This window comes from Podarcis erhardii, assembly GCF_964252035.2.
Source record: "Podarcis erhardii genome assembly, chromosome: 2".
Lineage (NCBI taxonomy): Eukaryota > Metazoa > Chordata > Lepidosauria > Squamata > Lacertidae > Podarcis > Podarcis erhardii.
Genome location: NC_138498.1, coordinates 36550220 through 36569495, shown reverse-complemented (window position 1 = coordinate 36569495; position 19276 = coordinate 36550220). Strand labels below are relative to the sequence as shown.

At 44.7% G+C, this 19276-nt stretch overlaps 1 protein-coding gene across 4 annotated transcripts in view; it reads left to right on the top strand.

Moving 5' to 3' along the window:
- RNF157 (ring finger protein 157) overlaps positions 1 to 19276 on the top strand; it is a 71499-nt gene that overhangs the window by 34528 nt on the left and 17695 nt on the right. For all 4 annotated transcript variants that reach the window (XM_081850762.1, XM_081850763.1, XM_081850765.1 and 1 more), the window contains exons 3-15: positions 3765 to 3853; positions 7952 to 8098; positions 9848 to 9965; positions 10304 to 10370; positions 10959 to 11002; positions 11962 to 12009; positions 12986 to 13057; positions 13382 to 13541; positions 14042 to 14154; positions 16018 to 16256; positions 16480 to 16588; positions 17198 to 17309; positions 18237 to 18421. In XM_081850762.1, the coding sequence (XP_081706888.1) occupies positions 3765 to 3853; positions 7952 to 8098; positions 9848 to 9965; positions 10304 to 10370; positions 10959 to 11002; positions 11962 to 12009; positions 12986 to 13057; positions 13382 to 13541; positions 14042 to 14154; positions 16018 to 16256; positions 16480 to 16588; positions 17198 to 17309; positions 18237 to 18421 (1503 nt within the window). The remainder of the gene's footprint in view (positions 1 to 3764; positions 3854 to 7951; positions 8099 to 9847; positions 9966 to 10303; positions 10371 to 10958; positions 11003 to 11961; positions 12010 to 12985; positions 13058 to 13381; positions 13542 to 14041; positions 14155 to 16017; positions 16257 to 16479; positions 16589 to 17197; positions 17310 to 18236; positions 18422 to 19276) is intronic.

The window sequence follows — 19276 nt, the reverse complement described above, 5'->3', positions numbered from 1 at the left end:
TATGGTTTATAGTGTTCCTAACATCTCGGAACAAAGCAGAGCCGGTATTGTGTGCTCTACGAGGTAACTTGGTGTTCTGCAGTGCAGAGCATTGTTTGGCTCCAGCCCATAAACTTTCACATGAACTTGTGTGGCCTGACATCAGTGGCCCTTCTGGGACTGGACCCTGCCATTGTTTGATTGGCTACAAAACCTGCATTTCTGTGTCAACGGTATTGGGATTGTCATGATGCCTATGTTCCACATCTGGTAGAGCTAGGCTGAATGCTTTTAACAGTTCATTCTTTCTGGGCGTTCTTTATGCTGTGTTGTAGTTGCTTATGTCAGCCAGAAGCTGTTGACTCAAATTGAAAGAATTTGTCGTGAAGCAATGTAGCATCCATAAGCTATAGATGAGTATATCGCAGCTGTGACAAGTCCAAATGGGAGCTCCATGAGGTTTCATTGCTCAAACACAAATCCAGTCTGAATGACCCTCTTCAGGCTTATCCTCTGGCCTGGTGCTGCCCCCATACCTGGCTTTTCTGATTGGCTGTTAGTATCTTTTTGTTTTTGAGGACTTGGGGAATGGGTACGGTGCACACTGATATTTTATCAGTGGGGTTTGAGTCGTGATTGATGTTGTTTTTTAATCCTCAGTTTTTTGTATCTGATTTTGTTAATTTATTTTAAATTTTCTGTTAGACAGTGTTCAATTTTGAACAGCACAGTATAAATGTTTCAGGGTTTTTTTTAAAAGGTATTTAAATTCATTATTCAGCTCTTGATTATAAATTCTGCAGGAATTAAGCAGGTACTTAATGAAACAGGCACAAGACAGATTGGTCTACATAGCTGCCAGGATCTGCTGCTTCACTGAACAAAAGGAAAGTTTTTACATGCAACATTACCTTTAGTAAACAACAAAACAATATCAACTTGGTATGAAAAGGCAACATTCATCCAAATTAGGACCCACGGGTCTATTGTATTATGTGTTGTATACTGTAATTATATCAATAGATCTAGCAATATTGACAAATTGGTTAACACAGTGCATGTTCAAACAGGAAAATGTCACAATGAAAAACAGGGGTTCTTCAAAGGAAAGAGAGAGAGAGAGAGGACAAGCAAACACTCAACCAAATGTGAAAATAGGCAAGAATGAAGCATATAGTTCATTTGTTACAAGCATTCCAACATGCTAGGGTTTGAAACGCCGTGTGTGTGTGTGTGTGTATTCTCAACACTGGAGCCATACCAGACAGAAGACTGAGGGCTTCTCCACACTTACCCTTTTGCCCAGCTCTCTCCAGGCAAAGGTCCAAGCTTTAACACTCTTTAAAGCTGAATCGGAGCAAACGTCAATTCGGGGTTTTCACAGGGAAAGCTCTGGAGCAAAACAAAAGTTGCTCTGACACAGAGCTTTATAAAGCGTGGACCATGCCTAAAAAGAGCGAAGGAAAGGGAAAACTGGATAAGCCCTTGGGAGTGGCCATGTGTGTGACAGAGCTCTTCTTCAGATAGCACCAAACCCTTTTGAAATGAATCCTAATTCTGCCTTGATATCTGTTCTTTGAAGTTGAAATATTCTTTATCAAGAGCGCTTCAGTGAACCAAGGGCTTGTCCACATGAGCAGAATGTGGATTTGCAAGGGCCTGTCTCCCCATTAATACAGGGGCATCGACATGACACCCTCCCCATCCCAGTGTTGTCATGAACTGTTCCCCTTTGAAATGTGGGTTTGCTTGCTTGCTTGCTTGCTTTTAATATTTGGAAAGTCCAAAGCCATTAGGATTTAAAACTGCCACATTTGAAATTAGAAAGGTCTCAAACAACACTGGGTTGGGGGTCCACATATTGCTCTGATGTGGACAAATCCCAACACTGATAACTCAAGAGTACATCTATGTTAGCTGCTTTCTTCCCAGCATTGATACCCCCTGCATGGCTTGCACAATGCTATGCTAACTGCCTGTCCTGCTTATTTCCTTTCCTTCTAGGGAAACTGCCTTGCTTAACTCTCTTTCTCTTCCCCTGCTTTTTTATATGCTTCAATTGACTAATATCAAGCAGGCGTAAATAATCCCTTTTCTGCTTCTGGAGCACAGTTGGTTAAATAGGCAAATCTGTAGTCATTCCGTGACAGGCAGGCAGAGAATAATCTCTGCACCCACCTCCAGATACTGATCTAAATTGGCATTTTGCTGCATCAGCAAGCTAAAAATATCCCCTCTGTTTACTGCACTGGGCATGGTAGACTTCTACGAGAGTAATAGGAAAACAGGGAGGAGGCAAGCAAAGCATGAAAGGAGCTGCAGAAGTAGTGCCAAAACAGCTTCCACCTTCTCACCTGTATATGTGTATATATACTGAATCTCGGTGCAGGTGATGGCTTGTGTTGCTATCTGTTTTAAGACTGTAATGGAAACATCCTTCTTGCTCTAAATAAATGAATAACTTGGAACAAAGGTTCCCAAGGCAGCTGTAATGTGTCCATAGTGCATGCATGGGATGTATTCTGCTGCTTGGGAGGTTTTCACTGTCTCAGCAGGCACAGAGGAAAAATGTACTGTATTCCGATCTTTCAAAGCGACCACTCTTCCAGCAAGGGAGGGATAAACCACAGCTGTACCAGTCTGGGGTCTCATCCATGCCATACATTTAGAGCATGTGGTCCCCCCCGCTCAAGTGTTATAAGAATTGTAAGGTCTTAGATATATAATAAATGTTCATAAATGTACCAAGTAAACATGTACATAAATATATAAACCACATGTCTGAAGCAGCACAGGAAGACAGTCCTGAAACCATTTCGACTCCAAAGCTGACCAAATGTTTCTCTGCAAGGAGGGAGGAGGTGAAAAAAACCTTCCTTGTTACAGGAATTGGGTAATCACCATTTCAAAGGAATGGGCAGACTACCAGGAAAGGCAATCAGATAAGGCATTATCAGATAACCTGACAGACCGGAAAAACAACAACATTCAAATTTCTGTTGTAGACCGCCTTTTCTGTGATGTAGGTATGATGTTGGTGGGGGGTGGTCTTGGGTTCCACCCCTTCTGTGATGTATGCATGATGTTTGGAGGGGTGGTCTTGAGCTCCAGGGCAGGGAATTTAAAATGTCTATATAAGGGCAGGCACACCTTTGTTCTGGGTCCTCCTCCGTCCTCCTGCATGTGAGGGGAGCACCCTGTTGCAACAGCTTTAATAAAGATCAGGCTCATCTATACTTGTCCCAAGCCTAAAAAGCATGGGGCTGAATGGTTTTCCACTTGTCCTCTGCTTTTTAAGCATGCACCTTAGTGGTTTTGCATTTGCCCTGCAACATTCCTATGGAAAACACATTTTTTACTGCTGATTTGGAACAAGTGGCAATCCACAGAAAATCCAATTGCTGTTTGGTCCTCCGCGGTAACTTCTGGGTTACCAGGGGGAAGTAATGGGGCAAGCAGAGGTGTGGACGAGCCCAGAGAGGCGCCTTCCAAAGGTCCAGGAACAACAGTTTAAGTTCCATTGCATTTCCAGTTGCGGGACTGTTTCAGTTGCCATGATTCAAAACGTATCCGGCTTGTTTCTAGTGATTGTTTCTAGTGATCCTTATAAAAGTCTCTGCTTCCCTTCATTTTCAAGGGCAAGCAATGTGTCTGTCAGGATCCTATTGCCTATGCAATACTGAGTGAACATAGAAGTTAGGCTTGTGCCAGTCACAGCAGATGGGGCCTTAGAGACCAAGTGACATCTTAAAATGTCAAATTCTCTTCCTTTCCTCTCTGTCTAGTTTCCGTATGCTGCTCCACCGCCCCAGGAGCCAGTGAAGACACTGCGAAGCCTGATCAACGTCCGAAAGGACACATTGCGCCTAGTCAAGTAAGTCGCTGTTGCTCCACAACAGGGGTTTGTAGCACTCTGATGTTGAACCATAATTTATTTTAAACCGGTTTAACTCAAGGAGCTGACCTTATAACTTCCCAATCCCAATACCTTTGGTTGTGGGGACAATCCCTGAGCTCTGGTTTGCATGTAATGTGAAGCCAACCTCTGGTTGCTTTCCCTCCTGTCGTGTCCCAGGCAGAAGTGGGGAAGGAGCAACCTAGGAACTTCTGAGCAGCGTGCACTAACACGCTGCCTGTTGTTTTCAACTATGGTTTAACATGATGTGCAAACCAGGCAGCTGCTGCCAAGCTTGTTGAGCCCAAAAATTCTGCAAGGATTGGGTCTTTTTCAGCCTTGCTACCAGGAATCCTTTTGAGTGGATATGTGACGAAATGAATCTGGGATCTTCTGCATGGAGAGCATGTATGTTCTGCCTATGAGCTATGCCCCTTCCCTTCCCCACTTCATCAGATAACTCTGTAAAAGCACCTTCAGCCAGAAATGATTTTTTTAAGGTGCCAAACATACCTAGGCCTTCCTAAATAAAAAAAATCTCTGCAGTGTTTTCAAATATATTCCTGGACCATGAGCACTTGTCTAATAGGATAGATGGGGTGTTATACACAGTGAGTTCTGTGTGCCTTTGCAGTTACGCATTCTGACAAAGGGTGCCCTCTGTTAGGTGCCTGAGAGCTGGTTTTTCTTAATTTCCCGGGCACAAAATTATGGCGTTTAAGTGGCAGAATGCATGCATGGTGTGCCAGTTATGAATGCTGCATATGTGTGTAAATGAGCAGGTTTCCTTTCAATAGAAGAAACAGAGGCGTGATCCTTTACCCAGTTTCGGTTAGTGCTTTGAAATGCTCAGGTCTTTGCTGCTCATTAAACATGATCAAGGATCATCCTTCCTCCAGCCTCCCGCATACTTGGGCAAACTCAGCTGCTCAGAACACACATGAAATCCAACAGATGAGAGTGTCGTGCATTGTTTTGATCCTTTAAACCCCCCCCCCCCATTTGAACTTGACTTCAAAAAGCAAGGCTTGAATTTAGGTAAGCCTGTTTGCTCCGTTTTGATAATGGTCTGCTGGAAGCATTCCCATCAGCTGCAGGGGAGAGATCCGTTTGTAGCTCCTCAAGATTAGTGCAGAGATTATCTGGCTGTTTTGGAGGAGGAGTTACACAGATGCCCTGTAAGACAACGAGACAGGCTGTGCCTTTATATCTCTGTCTTCTCCACTTGGCTTTCAGGGTCACTGCAGGTGACAACAGGATTAGACGGAGTTGAATTCACTCCTGTTGCTGGGCTAAAATCAGAGCCAGATAAAATCCAGCAGTTCAGAGCTCAGGACCTGAGGGGTTGCCAGGGGTGTGTGTGGAGAGGGACTGACCTAGCAAAGACTGTGGGCAGTATAGCGGCAGTAATAAAACAGGCCTGGGTGAAGGGATGTTCTCTACCAGTTTAACATGCCGTGAGTCTGGTTACTAAGATTGCCCTTTCCTTACTTGCATTCTGGATTCAATTTGCATTTGTGTTTTCAGCTATTTTCAGAGGGATGTTGCCAAGGCCTGGGAAGTCAGGCATGCAGAAAAGGCAGCGGAAAGGGGTGGGGGGTGGGGGGAGAAGCCTTTTGGTAGCCCTTCCCCCCCCCCCACTGCTGCCAGTGGCTGTGTGCATGGGTGGCCAGAGGGGGCTCCCTCCCCGACAGTGGGTGGGTGTGAAGTAAATACCCCAAATACATAAACAAACAAGGATACATAATTTAGCACCACAGAATTGGTCTGCTATTTCTGGTAGATCTGGTAACCATGATGTCTGAGAGACTAGTACTCAAGAGCCACATCCGTACTACAGTGGTACCTCTGGTTACGTACTTAATTCATTCTGGAGGTCCGTTCTTAACCTGAAACTATTCTTAACCTGAAGCACCACTTTAGCTAATGGGGCCTTCTGCTGCTGCGCCACCACTGCACGATTTCTGTTCTCATCCTGAAGCAAAGTTCTTAACCCGAGGTACTATTTCTGGGTTAGCGGAGTCTGTAACCTGAAGCGTATGTAACCCGAGGTATCACTGTATATAGTATATTTAAAGCACTGTTGTCAGGGGCTCAGGAGCAGAGGCACAGGAGAGGGAGGAAATGGAGAGCGAGGGGGAGGAATCCGAGGGGAGCGTAGGCGGTGACAGTGGTCAGAGTGATTCCATGAGCCTCTCCAGCGAATCGGAAGATTCACAGAAGGGAGCGCCGATGGCCAGGGCAAGGGGGGTGCCAAGGGGGAAACGCCAGCGGGGACTCCCAGAGCAGCAGTTGGAAATCAGGACCAGCTTCCCCACCAGAGCGCAGTGGGGGGGGGGAGTCCCAGGCATCGGGACCAGTGTTCTCACCACCAGCGAGAGGAGATGAGTCAGGATTGACCACGCCTCCATTGGAGAGCGGGGAAACGGTCAAGAGGAAAGTTACCGGCTGGGCGCGCGCGCCAAGTTCAAATGTACAGGCGAGCGGCACAGCAGGTAGCCCGGATAGGGAGCCAGGTCCTAAAGCCCGCCGGAAGGAGGGGCAAGACTCAGGGGGGTCAGCGTCAGAAGAGTCCAGAAAGGAGGAAACCCCAGGGGGCAGAAGGACCCAGAGGAGGAAAGAACAACGGAAGAGGTGGAGTAAGGCTAGAGTCTTAAACTGGTGTCTAGGAGGCGGAGACTCAGATGGAGCTTCGCCGGTCTAGGTTCTAAGACGTGGAGTTGCACGCTGTGGTTTGGAAATGGAAACTAATCTTCAATAAAGACTTTTATAAGTTATTACTGACTAGCGTTGGTCCTCTGTGAGCTGGGACCTAGAGGCAACTCTGACAACTGTGATACCACTTTAACAGTCATAGAGAATCCTGGGAACTGTGGTTTGGGGGGAGGGGAATTGTCAGGTCAGCACCCTTAACAAACTGCAGTTCCCATGTGTCTTTGAGGTGTGTAATTAGGAAGCCATAACTGTTAAAGTGGTATAAGAGTGCTTTAAATGTTTGGCACGGACGTGACCCCTCTGTCGTTTCTCAACATGGTAGTCCTGGCATCTTGATGATGCTGTACTTTTACCCACAGCTGAAACTCTCAGTTCTTTATCTGATTCCCACCCACCTTTTTAACTCATTGCACTGCTTGCTACAATCAATTTCACACACCCGGCAACTTCATTTCCAATAATATTGACTCACACCATAGTAATCCATTTTAAACAAAATAATAATAATAATAATAATAATAATAATAATAATAATAATAAAATAATAATAAAACAGCAGGAACACTGTGTTTCTCTTGCCACGCTTACTGACTCTGCAAACATAGCATGGGGCACCAAAGCCCCACAGAAACACAGGATTTCATTTCCAAAATAGTTACCTTCAGGGTCCAGCTCAGCCCCTTGCCCCAGAGGGGTGTGGCCAGAAGTATCAGCTTTGGGTAGAGGTTTGTTTCGACACACTTGATGTAGCAGGGATGAAATGGGTGTCTGGAAGGAAGAAGGGGATGGCATCGCATTCTGTTGTCTTACTGTGGCAGGTGGGTGCGGACATCTGGTCAGGGTTAACTAACTGAGGACCTGGAGTTTGTGTCAATGCTGGATGGGCTGCATGCATACAGTTGCCTCCAGGGGTTAAATGTTTTAAAGTTCTGCTGCAGGTGTGCTTTCAGCACAAGCCATTTACTTTCTTAATGTTTACTTTAGCATAGCGGTAGCCAATGTAGCACCATGCATTTGTTGTTGGACTCGCCATCCTTGAATGCTAGCCATGCCTGCTGGGGCTGACGGGTGTCGTATTCCAACAACATCTGGAGGGCTACACCTGTTTTAGCAGAAGAGAGGTCAAATCACTTCTTGGGCATTTTAGGTTGGGTCCTTTCTGTTTGTTGCAAGGTCTAGAGCAGGCATAGGCAAACTCGGCCCTCCAGGTTTTTTGGGACTACAACTCCCATCAAACCTAGCTAACAGGACCAGTGGTCAGGGATGATGGGAGTTGTAGTCCCAAAACACCTGGAGGGCTGAGTTTGCCTATGCCTGGTCTAGAGCTAGACTAATTTCTTTGCCTATGTCTTTATCCACCAGGTGTGCGGAGGAAGTGAAGACTCCAGGGGAAGAAGTCAGCAAAGCCAAAGTCCAGTACAATGTGGAATTCACATTCGACACTGATGCCCGGGTGGCTATAACAATTTATTACCAGGCTACTGAAGAATTCCAAAATGGAGTAGTGAGGTAAATATAACGAAAGCTGGGTTGGGGTGTGTTTGCTTCCCACAGAATCAGATGGCTTAATAATAGTATTGCTGAATTTTTTCTTGCATACTCAGACAGGGTGTCCAAATTTTTTGCACCACCAGTGAATGGAGGGAGGAGGTGGACTGCATCTCCTGGCTCTGCCAATAGCATCCATATGTTCAGTGCAACATTTGAAAGGAGAGCCTATTCGCGTGTGCATAGGAAAGCACATGGGCTTTCCGTACAGTTGTGAAGCCTGCACCATTTCTCCCAGCCCCAGCCTTATGTTTAAACATAAGAATAGCCTGCTGGATCAGGCCAATGCTCTATCTAGTCCAGCATCCTGTGCTCACAGTGGCCAACCAGATGCCTGTGGAAAACTCTCAAGCAGGACCCAAGCACAAAAGTACTCTCCCTTCCTTTGATTTCTAGCAACTGGTATTCAGAAGCATTGACTCCTGGGAAACAGCTGCACATAGTGCAAAATGAATTAATCTGCCAATAGCTAGAACGCAGAGCAGTTTTAAAAAAACACCTGTTTTAGAATTAATAGAACTCTGGGTATTTTGAGTGGCACCTAAAGACTAACACAGTTAATTATGGTGTACTCTTTTGTGGGCCAGGATCCACTTCATCAGATCCTTAGTCGATGAGTGTTTTTGTATATATATATATATGGGTGGAAAGGGAGAGAAAATGTTAGCAGTGAGGCCATAAGGAAACAAAATACAAGAAAATAAGAAAACTGGAATTGCTTTACAGCATAAACATGTAAAATAAGGGCAGTGACCATTCGCAAAGCAGTGTGAATGATAACACAAGCAGCCTGACATTGCTAAGTTTATTGAAACATCCATTCTGGGATAGAGCAAACACTAGTCTAAAATGCATGTAGTTTGCAGTTCTCTTGTATGCTACCATAAAGCGAAGCTGGCAGAGTCCTCGAGGGACGAGGCTGCAAATCACTGTAGGTTCAGGCAGGGAGCCAACATGTGTAAATCATTCTGGAAGAGCAAGGGCAGGTGACCAGAGAAAAGGCCACACACATTGGGCCCAGAAGCAGAATAGATTAAAAGCACCTAAACAGCAACAAAAAGCCAAGTGGGTTGTTGTAAGGGCCTTGTGTTGAGCTTGCTATATGTGCAGGGGAAAGAAATCAACTAGACACAAGTTAATGGATGGGCAGAAAGATTACCTGCAAGGGTCTGTGTAGCAATTTGAACTGTCGAATCTTGGAATCAGTGTCAGCCTGTAGCAAGGGAGAATTCATCCTAGAACAGCATTTGACAGCATGCACAGAATCAAGAGTAATATGGCATCTGATAGCATCTCTGCGCATTTGCAGAAAAGGCAATGTTGCAGTGGCATACCGAAGCCAATCTGAGTTGAATTATGTAGATGCTATCAGGATGTAGATGAGTGACTCACCATGGATCAATGTCAGCGTGGGCTACCACATGCTGGGGTTGTTCTGGAAATCGGCCTTGAGGATACCATTAGAGAATCTTGATTGGAGGCTTGATATTCTGGATAATAAGGAAGTGGCTGTCGGGGGATATTAATGTAATGCAGACCTGAAATCCCTTTAAACTAGTAAGAGCCTGTTAGAGATAAAGCTGGTTTGCTGCATGGAGGAAGATCTTTGTCTTGGAGTGCAATTGGGGGATGCTACGTGTTGGGATTCAAGAATAATTAGCAGATGTTCTGTGACTGTTCACTCTTTGTTGTCTTCCCTTTCCATGGTAGTTACATCCCCAAAGACAATAGTTTGCAATCGGAGACTGTCCACTACAAGCGAGGGGTGTGCCAGCAGTTCTGCCTCCCCTCCCACACTGTCGATCCCTCGGAATGGACTGAAGAGGAGGTAAGGCAAAGTGGGTTTGGAAATGTGGGGAGGGAGTTTAAGGGATATTTTCAGCACTGGAGGAGAGGCATAATAATTAAGGAGTCCTTAGTACGTTGTAAGGACCTATCCTGATAATACTAACACGGCAGGATACTGCCCCATGGGAATTTACAAACAGAAAAGATGCAAGCAGACTATACTGTAGTATAGAGGGAAATTGAGTCTATTCATCTCTTTTAAAAATGCAGTATTGATACAGAAGCACTTAGCAACTCTAGGTGTTACTGGGGGCCGATGCCCCTGCTCACTTCGCTCACCGCTGTATATATTCCTTTCTTCCTTCTTGTTCTTTTCAGCTGGCCTTTGATCTGGACCGTGAAGTCTACCCCATGGTGGTTCTTGCAGTGGTAGATGAGGGAGATGGTAAGTGATGCTCTTAAGGTTTGGATTCATTTTGGCACTGAGTTAACACGGATGCTCAAATGATTTTTGCCTGGCAAGCTGTAACTGCAACCCAGCTTCTATTTAGATAACCACATCCCGGATATCCATCAGATGCCCTGCTGAGTGACATTAGCAAACAAATACACTCTGAAAACTGCCTATAATGAGCTATTTGTACACATTTAATTGATCTGTTTATAGGTTTTACCAACTTGAATTGTGTTCATCAGTGGACACCTGCAATTGCAGAAAACCTGTACCAGGGGTGACAAACCTATCACCCTCCACGTATTGGCAAACTGCAGCTGGCATCACCCCTGGCCATTGGCCTTTCTGGCTGGAGGTGATGAGCGCTGAAGTGCAATTGTATCTGTATATTCTGTGAGAAACCCAGCCAGATGGGCAGGGTATAAATAATAAATTATTAATTGATTGATTGATTGATTGATTGATTGATTGATTGATTGATATATTGGTTATGGAAGGCCATCCCTGACCTCTATCATCTATATACAGGCTTCTGCATGTGTGTGTCAATCACTCTCATTCTTGCCTGTTGCCTTGCAGAGCATATGGGCCATTGCCATGTACTCCTGGCAACGTTTGAGAAGGTGAGTGTGGTCTTTCTCTTGACCTCTTGTCCAAGCTAGCTTTTATGCCCAGAAATCTGGCCTCCCAAATGTGAGTAAAGAGCTTGCTCTGAAAGCAAGTCCGTGGTCAAAGGGTTAGGAAGACTGCTGAGCCGCTTGGGTAAATTGGCAAGGGGCAAGCTCTGTAGACTTCTCCAGCCTCTGCTTCCCACCACATTCTCCAAGTTACATGACTTTGGATCATGAGGAATGGCTTGGAGAGCTGCCCAGGCTTCCAAGAAGCAGCCAGGATCTCTGAACAATGTTGGCCTTTTTGGTAGAAGGAGAAAAGTTCTGGGCCGTCTTCTATATAACAGGATTTCATGGAATCAGAGGGGATCTGAGGATGGTGATCCTACTGAGCACCTGAGGTTGCAGGCTTTGCACACTGCTTGTTTGGTGCTCTGCTACACAGTGATATTGGTAGCACTGTCTATTCGCCGTTCGCCCAAACACCAAAGAAGAGGGGCATTAATGTTCAACAGGGATATAATCAGAAGACATGCCTGTGGAAACAACCCAAACTCGCTTATACCAAAACAAATCAAGCCCCCACCCCCCAATTCCTTCAGTTAATTAAATTTAACACACACTCACCCCTTGGCTGAGTAAATGTAAAAAATATTTACGTGACTACACAGCGAAATAAATATAATGGATCAGAGGCTGCTTTTGAACTGTAGCAATCTTTTGTGAGCGTTTGAACAGTAAAGAAGAGTGGTAGGAGAGTTGAAAGGGGAGTGATTCTTAGAAGATTCTTGGAGCACAAGGCACAACATGAATAGGATGCATTCCTTTTGCATTCTGCTACAAGGCGGACGCGTTCTTTTTTTAAAGCGGATGCTCTTCAGTAGGCGAATTCTGTTTCATCGCAAATGTATTCTGTGAAGCCTCTTTTGACAGACTAAAGCTCTATCTGATCGTTTGTGTTTTTCTCCCAGCATGCCGACGGCAGCTTTTGTGTGAAGCCCCTCAAACAGAAGCAAGTGGTGAGTGTGTGGTTGGTGCTTGGTGGTGGCTGCCTGCTGCTTTAGTTCAGGTGTGTCCCTGGTTACTTTTCTGGGAAAGCTGCCTAGAATCACTGAAGATCCCTGAGACACAAGTATATTTGGGTGATAGCCAACATTAGTCATACTCAGATTAGATCCATTTAAGTCCATTCATTTCAGTGGGCTACCTCTAAGTTGGATATTGCCCAGTTGGGAGGGGATCATATGAGTTGGGGTCAGATTTGTTTGGGATCTGCATCCCAGGCTAGTCTCAACCATCCGTGCCTATTGCAGAGAGCATTTAGATAAAAGGTATTGGGAAGCCATGGAGTAGGGAAAATTAGAGAACGGTTTGATGTTAGAACCAATGGATGATCCCCTATTAGGACATGTCGGTTTAGGGATGAAGCTTAATTTTTGCAGGTTTCTTCCGTGAGGGGTCATAAAAACACGTGTTTGGAAGCCTATGTCTGATGAAGAAGCACACAATCTGCTTTACAAAAATACCAAGCAATGCTAAATAATAAAAAAATAAAATTAATATATAATAAAACCACAAGTATTTGGCAGTCTTTTTTTTAAAAAAAGAATTCTACGCAATTTTACACATATTTTACTTACCAAACAAAACTAAATTATATGAATTTAACCAAAATATCTTTTGATTTCCCAAGTCATGTTACAATTTTTTAGCACCCCTCCTTTTGGGAATCTGAAAGTTGAAAAATTCAACATGCCATAGTCACCCATAGCATTTAAGTATTGCAGAGAAGCATGGAGTTTACTTCCCCACAATAATGGGCTAGTGTGTGTGTGTTTCGGTGGGCTGAAGCAGACTGGTATCTTTGGATTAGAGAAGTTCTTGTTTCTCACAGAAGCTGTCTGTAGTTCTCCCCCTCCTCCCGAAGGAGCCCATTTTTTTACTCTACTTACCTCCAATTACTTATGTGTTGATTCTCTCTTCCTGCCCATGTAGGTGGACGGAGTGAGCTACCTCCTTCAAGAGATCTATGGGATAGAAAACAAATATAATACACAGGATTCCAAGGTGAGTACTGAAGCAGAGGATACAGGGCAAGTTCACATGATGTAAAAATACACATGAAACAGACTCAAGAAGGTTTTGTTTTCGTATGAGAGAATTTGCCTTGGAAAGCTGCTGTGGCAGAAATTTTAAAATTTAAAAGGGGAGGACCTCTTAACCTTTAGTTACTGCTCAATTTTTACAGTTCTCTTCTCCCCCACCTCCAATACATCTGTGTAAACACAGGAAAACAGCATTCTCATTTATTCAAACTCATTAAGGAAATATTTGAACGTCACATTTCACCTACCTGTTTTGTATTTTGCTTTGCTTTGCTTTCCTTTCCAGGTGGCAGAAGATGAGGTGAGCGACAATAGTGCAGAATGTGTGGTCTGCCTCTCTGATGTCCGGGACACCTTGATCTTACCTTGCCGCCACCTTTGCCTCTGCAATACCTGCGCTGACACCTTGCGTTACCAAGCCAACAACTGCCCCATCTGCAGGCTGCGTAAGTCTGCAAACTTCTTTACATCTTGATGTTTGTCCAAATTAGAGGTAGCCATATCCTGGAAAAATCGGTGGCTTATCCTATTTGATCCTCTGACTTTGGAAAGCTAACATTCATTTTACATTGTTGACAAAATCCTGTCTGATTTTGCATGCAGTATCTTATTTTTAATTATTATTTTTTTGTCACCATGGGCAAATTATAGCGTATGTTGTTATATTGCACCTGTCTTCTGAGGAGGCAGCTTCCAGGCAGGGGCTTATTATTGCAAAGAGTCATTCAAATATCTCATATGGGCTGTTGACAACAGGGGTTTCCAAATCAGATTTCACCCAGTAAGGGTAAATCTGGATTAAATTTATGGGATTGCATTCTGGTGTTTTGTGGAAACCACACAAAATTGTGTGCATGAGGAGTTCCTGTCTGTCAGTAAGCATCCTTAATATTTGTTGCTGGAAGCTGTTTTTATTCCTCCTACCCTTCATTCTCTCGCCCTGCAGCATTTCGGGCTTTGCTACAGATCCGAGCCATGAGAAAAAAGCTGGGACCCCTTTCTCCAACCAACTTCAACCCTATCATCGCCTCCCAGACATCGGACTCAGAGGAGCACTCGGTTAGTATAGGTGTGCTGGTGGTCCCAGTGTTGACACTGCCCTGCTGTCTTTGCTGAGCAGGTCTTGCAGACTGTGAAATAGTTTGCTGAAGAGGAGTCGGGCACAGAGAAGGCTTCTTTAAAAACCTTCCCTATAGTAACGTATGCACAGAGCCTGTTGCGGGACTGCTGCACAGCCAGTGGCTTTGGGGGTCCAAGGAAAAGGTGCCACTGATGACAAGGGCAACCAGCCTTCCTCACAATGATTCAGGTAGCGTAGCAGGAAATTCCATGCAAAATCAAGCAAATCAGCCTTGAGCCAGAAGCCATGGGTTGAAGACAGAAGAGCTAGGGATCTGGAAGCTTTCTTGGCAAATGAGGCCCTTGTGCCTTATAGCAATAGGCACCCACATAGAGTGAGTTGTTCACCTTCTGCCAGTCTGCATGTCCAGAATTTAGTGCGGATCTGGTATCTATCTAGGGGAGAGCTGGGATTCATTCTAGGTCCACATGCAGAGTAGATTTAAGGTTTCTAGACAATAGTGCTTCAGACTGCAGGTGGTGGAAGGTAATATCAATTTCTTCTCCTTTTTTGCTGGTTTCTTTTTTAAACAGCTTTGCATTCTAGTCTTCTCCCCTCAATACTTTAGTTTTGAGTGCATGTGGACTTCCACCACCACCCAATGGATAAATAATTTTAACAACGTGACCTTTTCCACACGGTGGGCAGTCTGAAGAGATCTGAGCCCAGAACTAATTTACCACCACATCTGCAATGTCAGGGAACTAGGCTTGAAATGTCAAGCTTAGAACAGAAAAGTGTGCACTGTATCCTCTTGACTATGGAAGTTTGTCAGAATAGTAGCAGGTTGTGTGTTGGATGATTCCTGTGTGTTAGTTCCCCCCTCCTTTCCTCACTCACACTCTCTGGCTTCTGTGCCCTGCATGGCTCCAGCACCCAAGGGTGTTCCTCTGCCCATTTTACAGTCACACAGTCGCAACTTCTGTGGGATGTAAACACAGGAGCAGTCAATGACAACATTCCTAGAGTGTACATGTTAGAACATGGGGAGGGATGTCTGTCCAGCAAGCAGGTAAACTTCCTGGGGACGGACTTCCTCCGCATGTGACCAGAGGTGAGTGTGGCCTCACCTGTGCAGGTAAATGATAAAAGCACAGGGTAGGCAGCCATTCTCACTCTTGCTCTCTCTGCCATTTTCCTTCGATGAAGCAACATCTAAGAATGCCCTCTTGGCTCCCAGCCAAGAGAGGAGATAAGGACTATCTTCCTATAAGATAGATTCTGAATGTATGTAACCTTTTTAAGCCTGTCTGCCTTCTGGGATCATATTGTGAACAGAACGTGAGTAAACTCTTTTATACTTTTATAAAGACTGTGTCGTGTCTTGTATTTTAAGAGGGAACAAGGGGGAAATTACCAGAGTAATTATTATAGAGGTTCTAGCAAACCTGTGCACACATTACCGTTGCGAACTTAAAGGGGAATGTCTATAAACTCTGCTGATATTTTGGGAACTTGTTAGCACAAGTTGGATTAGGATATAATCTCACAATATATCATTTCCTGCACCCCAGAACATTCCCACAACTTCTTCCAGCTAAAAGATTTCAGGTTAAGAAACCCAAGAGATCTGGTCCAGAATAAAGCATGAAAATATCAGCAACTTTATGTGAAATAAGCAAGTCTCCTGTCGGTGATCTCAGTCTGTCTGTCTCTCTCTCTCTCTTGCTCCTTTTATGTATGAGTCAGATTCCTTTGGAGGGGGTGGATCTTACTCCTCTGTGCTGAGCTCTCTTGTAAAAAGCTATGTTTGATACAGAGGGAGAGTGTTCTTCTCACACCCGTCTTCCTGGTTCCTCTAGTCTTCAGAGAACATCCCTCCGGGCTATGAGGTGGTCTCTCTTCTGGAAGCCCTTAATGGGCCTCTCACTCCATCCCCAGCAGCTCTTCCACTCCACGTACTTGGGGACAGCCACGTGTCGGGCATGCTGCCCTCATATGGCAGTGATGGCCACCTGCCTCCCGTCCGGACCCTGTCTCCCCTTGACCGCTTGTCGGATTGCGGCAGCCAAGGACTCAAGCTGAAGAAGAGCCTATCCAAGTAAGTACCTTGCTGATGTCTCCTGCACTGCAGTGGCTGTTGCCCAAACTGCAATGGCTAAGCTACAATCGCTGGCACCTGTCTGCTGTCTCTTGATGTAGCTGCTGCCTTCCAGGTGTATCTAGCTGCTTGTGGACGTGTCTTCTGTTATCAGCTTGTAGCTCTTTAGAGCTCCCCCTTCCCTTTGGTTTCTAGTAGAAAGAAGTGGTTTGTTTTCCACCAGGTCAATATCCCAGAATTCCTCAGTACTACATGAAGAAGAGGATGAGAAGACCGGCAGTGAATCTGAAATCAGGATTTCCAGGAGGAAGTCTCCTCGTCCTCATGAAGAGGTGATTGTTTGTTTGAAAGGTCTTGGGTTTATATTAAAAAACCACCTCTGCTTCCTGGGAACAGGAGGGTTAAAGAGCTTTTCTGCAAGAGATCCCAGGAGTTAAACCCGATGTCTTTGTTGCTCATGCTAAGGAAGCGTGCTGACAGAGCTCTCCTGAACCTGGTTTAGGAAAGAATTTCAGAGGCTTGGAAAAGCCCACCTCAAAGAGGAAGTGTGCTTTGCTAACTCAGGAATTCTTCTCTGGCTCAGATTGAAATCAGAGCCAGGGAAGAATTACTGGCTTCCCTTGTTGCTTAAATGCTTTGCCAGGCCAGGAGAGATTGAGCAAAGCCTTTCTTGACCAGAGATTGTTGGAGCACTGCCAAGGAACTAGACCACTTCCTGTTTTAAGGGGCTAATTTGTTTGGATCTTTGATTGCCTTGGTAAAATGATCTGAGAGCTTTCTCATTTGTTTTCAGAAGACCTCATCTCTTGTGTCCATTAATCTGAAGCAAGTTTGGGGGAGTTTGCCTATATGTAATGGCAAGGCTAAGCACACAATTTATGGCAGTAGTTACATCACTGGAAATTATGTTTCCCTCTTAACATCTGATGCATTTTTTTCAGGAATGTGGTGTGACGCCAGAAAGTGAAAACCTTACCTTATCCTCCTCAGGAGCAATAGACCAGTCTTCATGTACAGGGACACCTCTCTCTTCTACCATCTCTTCTCCAGAAGGTATAGAAGGAAAGCTGACTTGCTTTGATTCTGGGGGCACATCTTCAAAAGACCCCTCAGCAAGCATATTAGTGGTTTTCCTCAATCCCACACTTCTTCCCCCTATACCACCTTTTTGTACGCCTTGGCAGAGGACATAGGCTGAACACCAGTGCACAGGGATAGACCACAAGATGCACAATCTTGGCTTTAAAATAATAAAAAAAAGGTTTTGCAGATGTTCCACCTTTTGGCCTCCTTGCTTTTATGGATATTGTGTTGATTAATTAATGGGTTGATTAACCCATGCTGCTGCTATACAGTTGGAAAGCAGGAAGATCAGTGAGTAGCTTTATCGTAGGATTTGCTAGAAAAATGCAACCTGTTCTGTTGATAGAAGTAATATGACTCATGCAACACGTTGGCGACTAATATACACACAATAATTACCAAAATGATTATACATTCTTTATCAATCTTCTGAGAAAAATACAGAACCTTATGCAAAGCCACAGAGACATTATAACAGAAATCAGACATTATAAGTTCATCTTAGGTTGGGTAGTTCGCAAGTCTCTGTGGCTTTGCATAAGGTTCTGTATTTTTCTCAGAAGATTGATAAAGAATGTATAATCATTTTGGTAATTATTGTGTGTATATTAGTCATTATCATAGGATTTGAGCTAGAAGAGACAGCTCATGAAAGACACGTGATCAGGAGCCGGATACAGTAAGGAAAACGTGTGATGTACCGACTGAGTTAAGAGCACAGCAGAGTGGACCTTTTCCTTGCACAGGACTGAGGCTCGGGTTGGATCCTGGAAGCTCTTAAAAAGCTTGTTTAAATTTTTTTTTTGCTAAACTTGTATCTCAGCTAGTTTATTGTGTGCCCCTTTATAACCAGCCTCCCTGGCAATGTCTTGCCTGCGCCCTCCTCTCTTTCCTTAGATCCTGTTAGCAGCAGCCTGGCCCAGTCGGTCATGTCCATGGCTTCCTCTCAAAGCCAGCACTCTGAGATCAGCACTGACACCATGTCTTCCATGTCAGGCTCCTATGTAGCTCCTGGCACTGAGGAAGAGGGGGACATGATCCCATCGCCTGCTGTTGCCAGTGGGGTACCTTCAGAAGGAGATGTAAGTATGGCAAGCCTATTCAGATGACCAAGCAGCAGAAACTGTGATGCGGGATAGTTCATTTCTGTGATGACAGCCACCCTTATTAAGGCAGGAATGGGAAACGTGTGGCCTTCCAGATGTGGTGGAACTTCAACGCTCATCACTCCCAGCCAGGAGGGAAAGTAGCCAGAGATGATGGGGGTCGTGGTCCAACAATAACTGGAGAGTTACATGTTCCCCATCCCTACTCTAAGGGATCTGTTCACCATTGGGGCAGGCAAAGCACTTCATATAATGCAAGACCTTTTAAAATTCTCAAACCGAGAGAGATATTCAACTGTTTTAATCAGAGTAGACCCATTGAAATTAATGGACATGGTTAAGTCATATTCATTAATTATTTCCTCCTCCTCCTCCTCCTCCTCCTCCTCCTCCTCCTCTTCTTCTTCTTCTTCTTCTTCTTCTTCTTCTTCTTCTTCTTCTTCTTCTTCTTCTTCTCCTCCTCCTCCTCCTCCTCCTCCTCCTCCTCCTCCTCCTCCTTGAATTTATATACCGCCCTATACCCAGGGGGTTTCAGGGCAGTTCACAGAATAAAATAAAAGTTCTACTCTGGGTAAAACTTAGTTGAATACCACCTAGTTTTTTTAAAAAAAGTTATTCAAGCCATTTCTGCTATTGGGTGGAACCCAGTGATTATATGGCACACCTAACATCCAAGATGGCAGCAAACACACAGCATTGTAGGTTGTGGCTAAGCAGCCATTGCCTGGGTGCGGCAGAAATGGACCAATATGGCGGCCAGGTGCAGTGCTCTTTTTCTGGGGGGATGCATACCCCTAAACATTTTGTGAATCTTCGTACTTTTGTCCATTT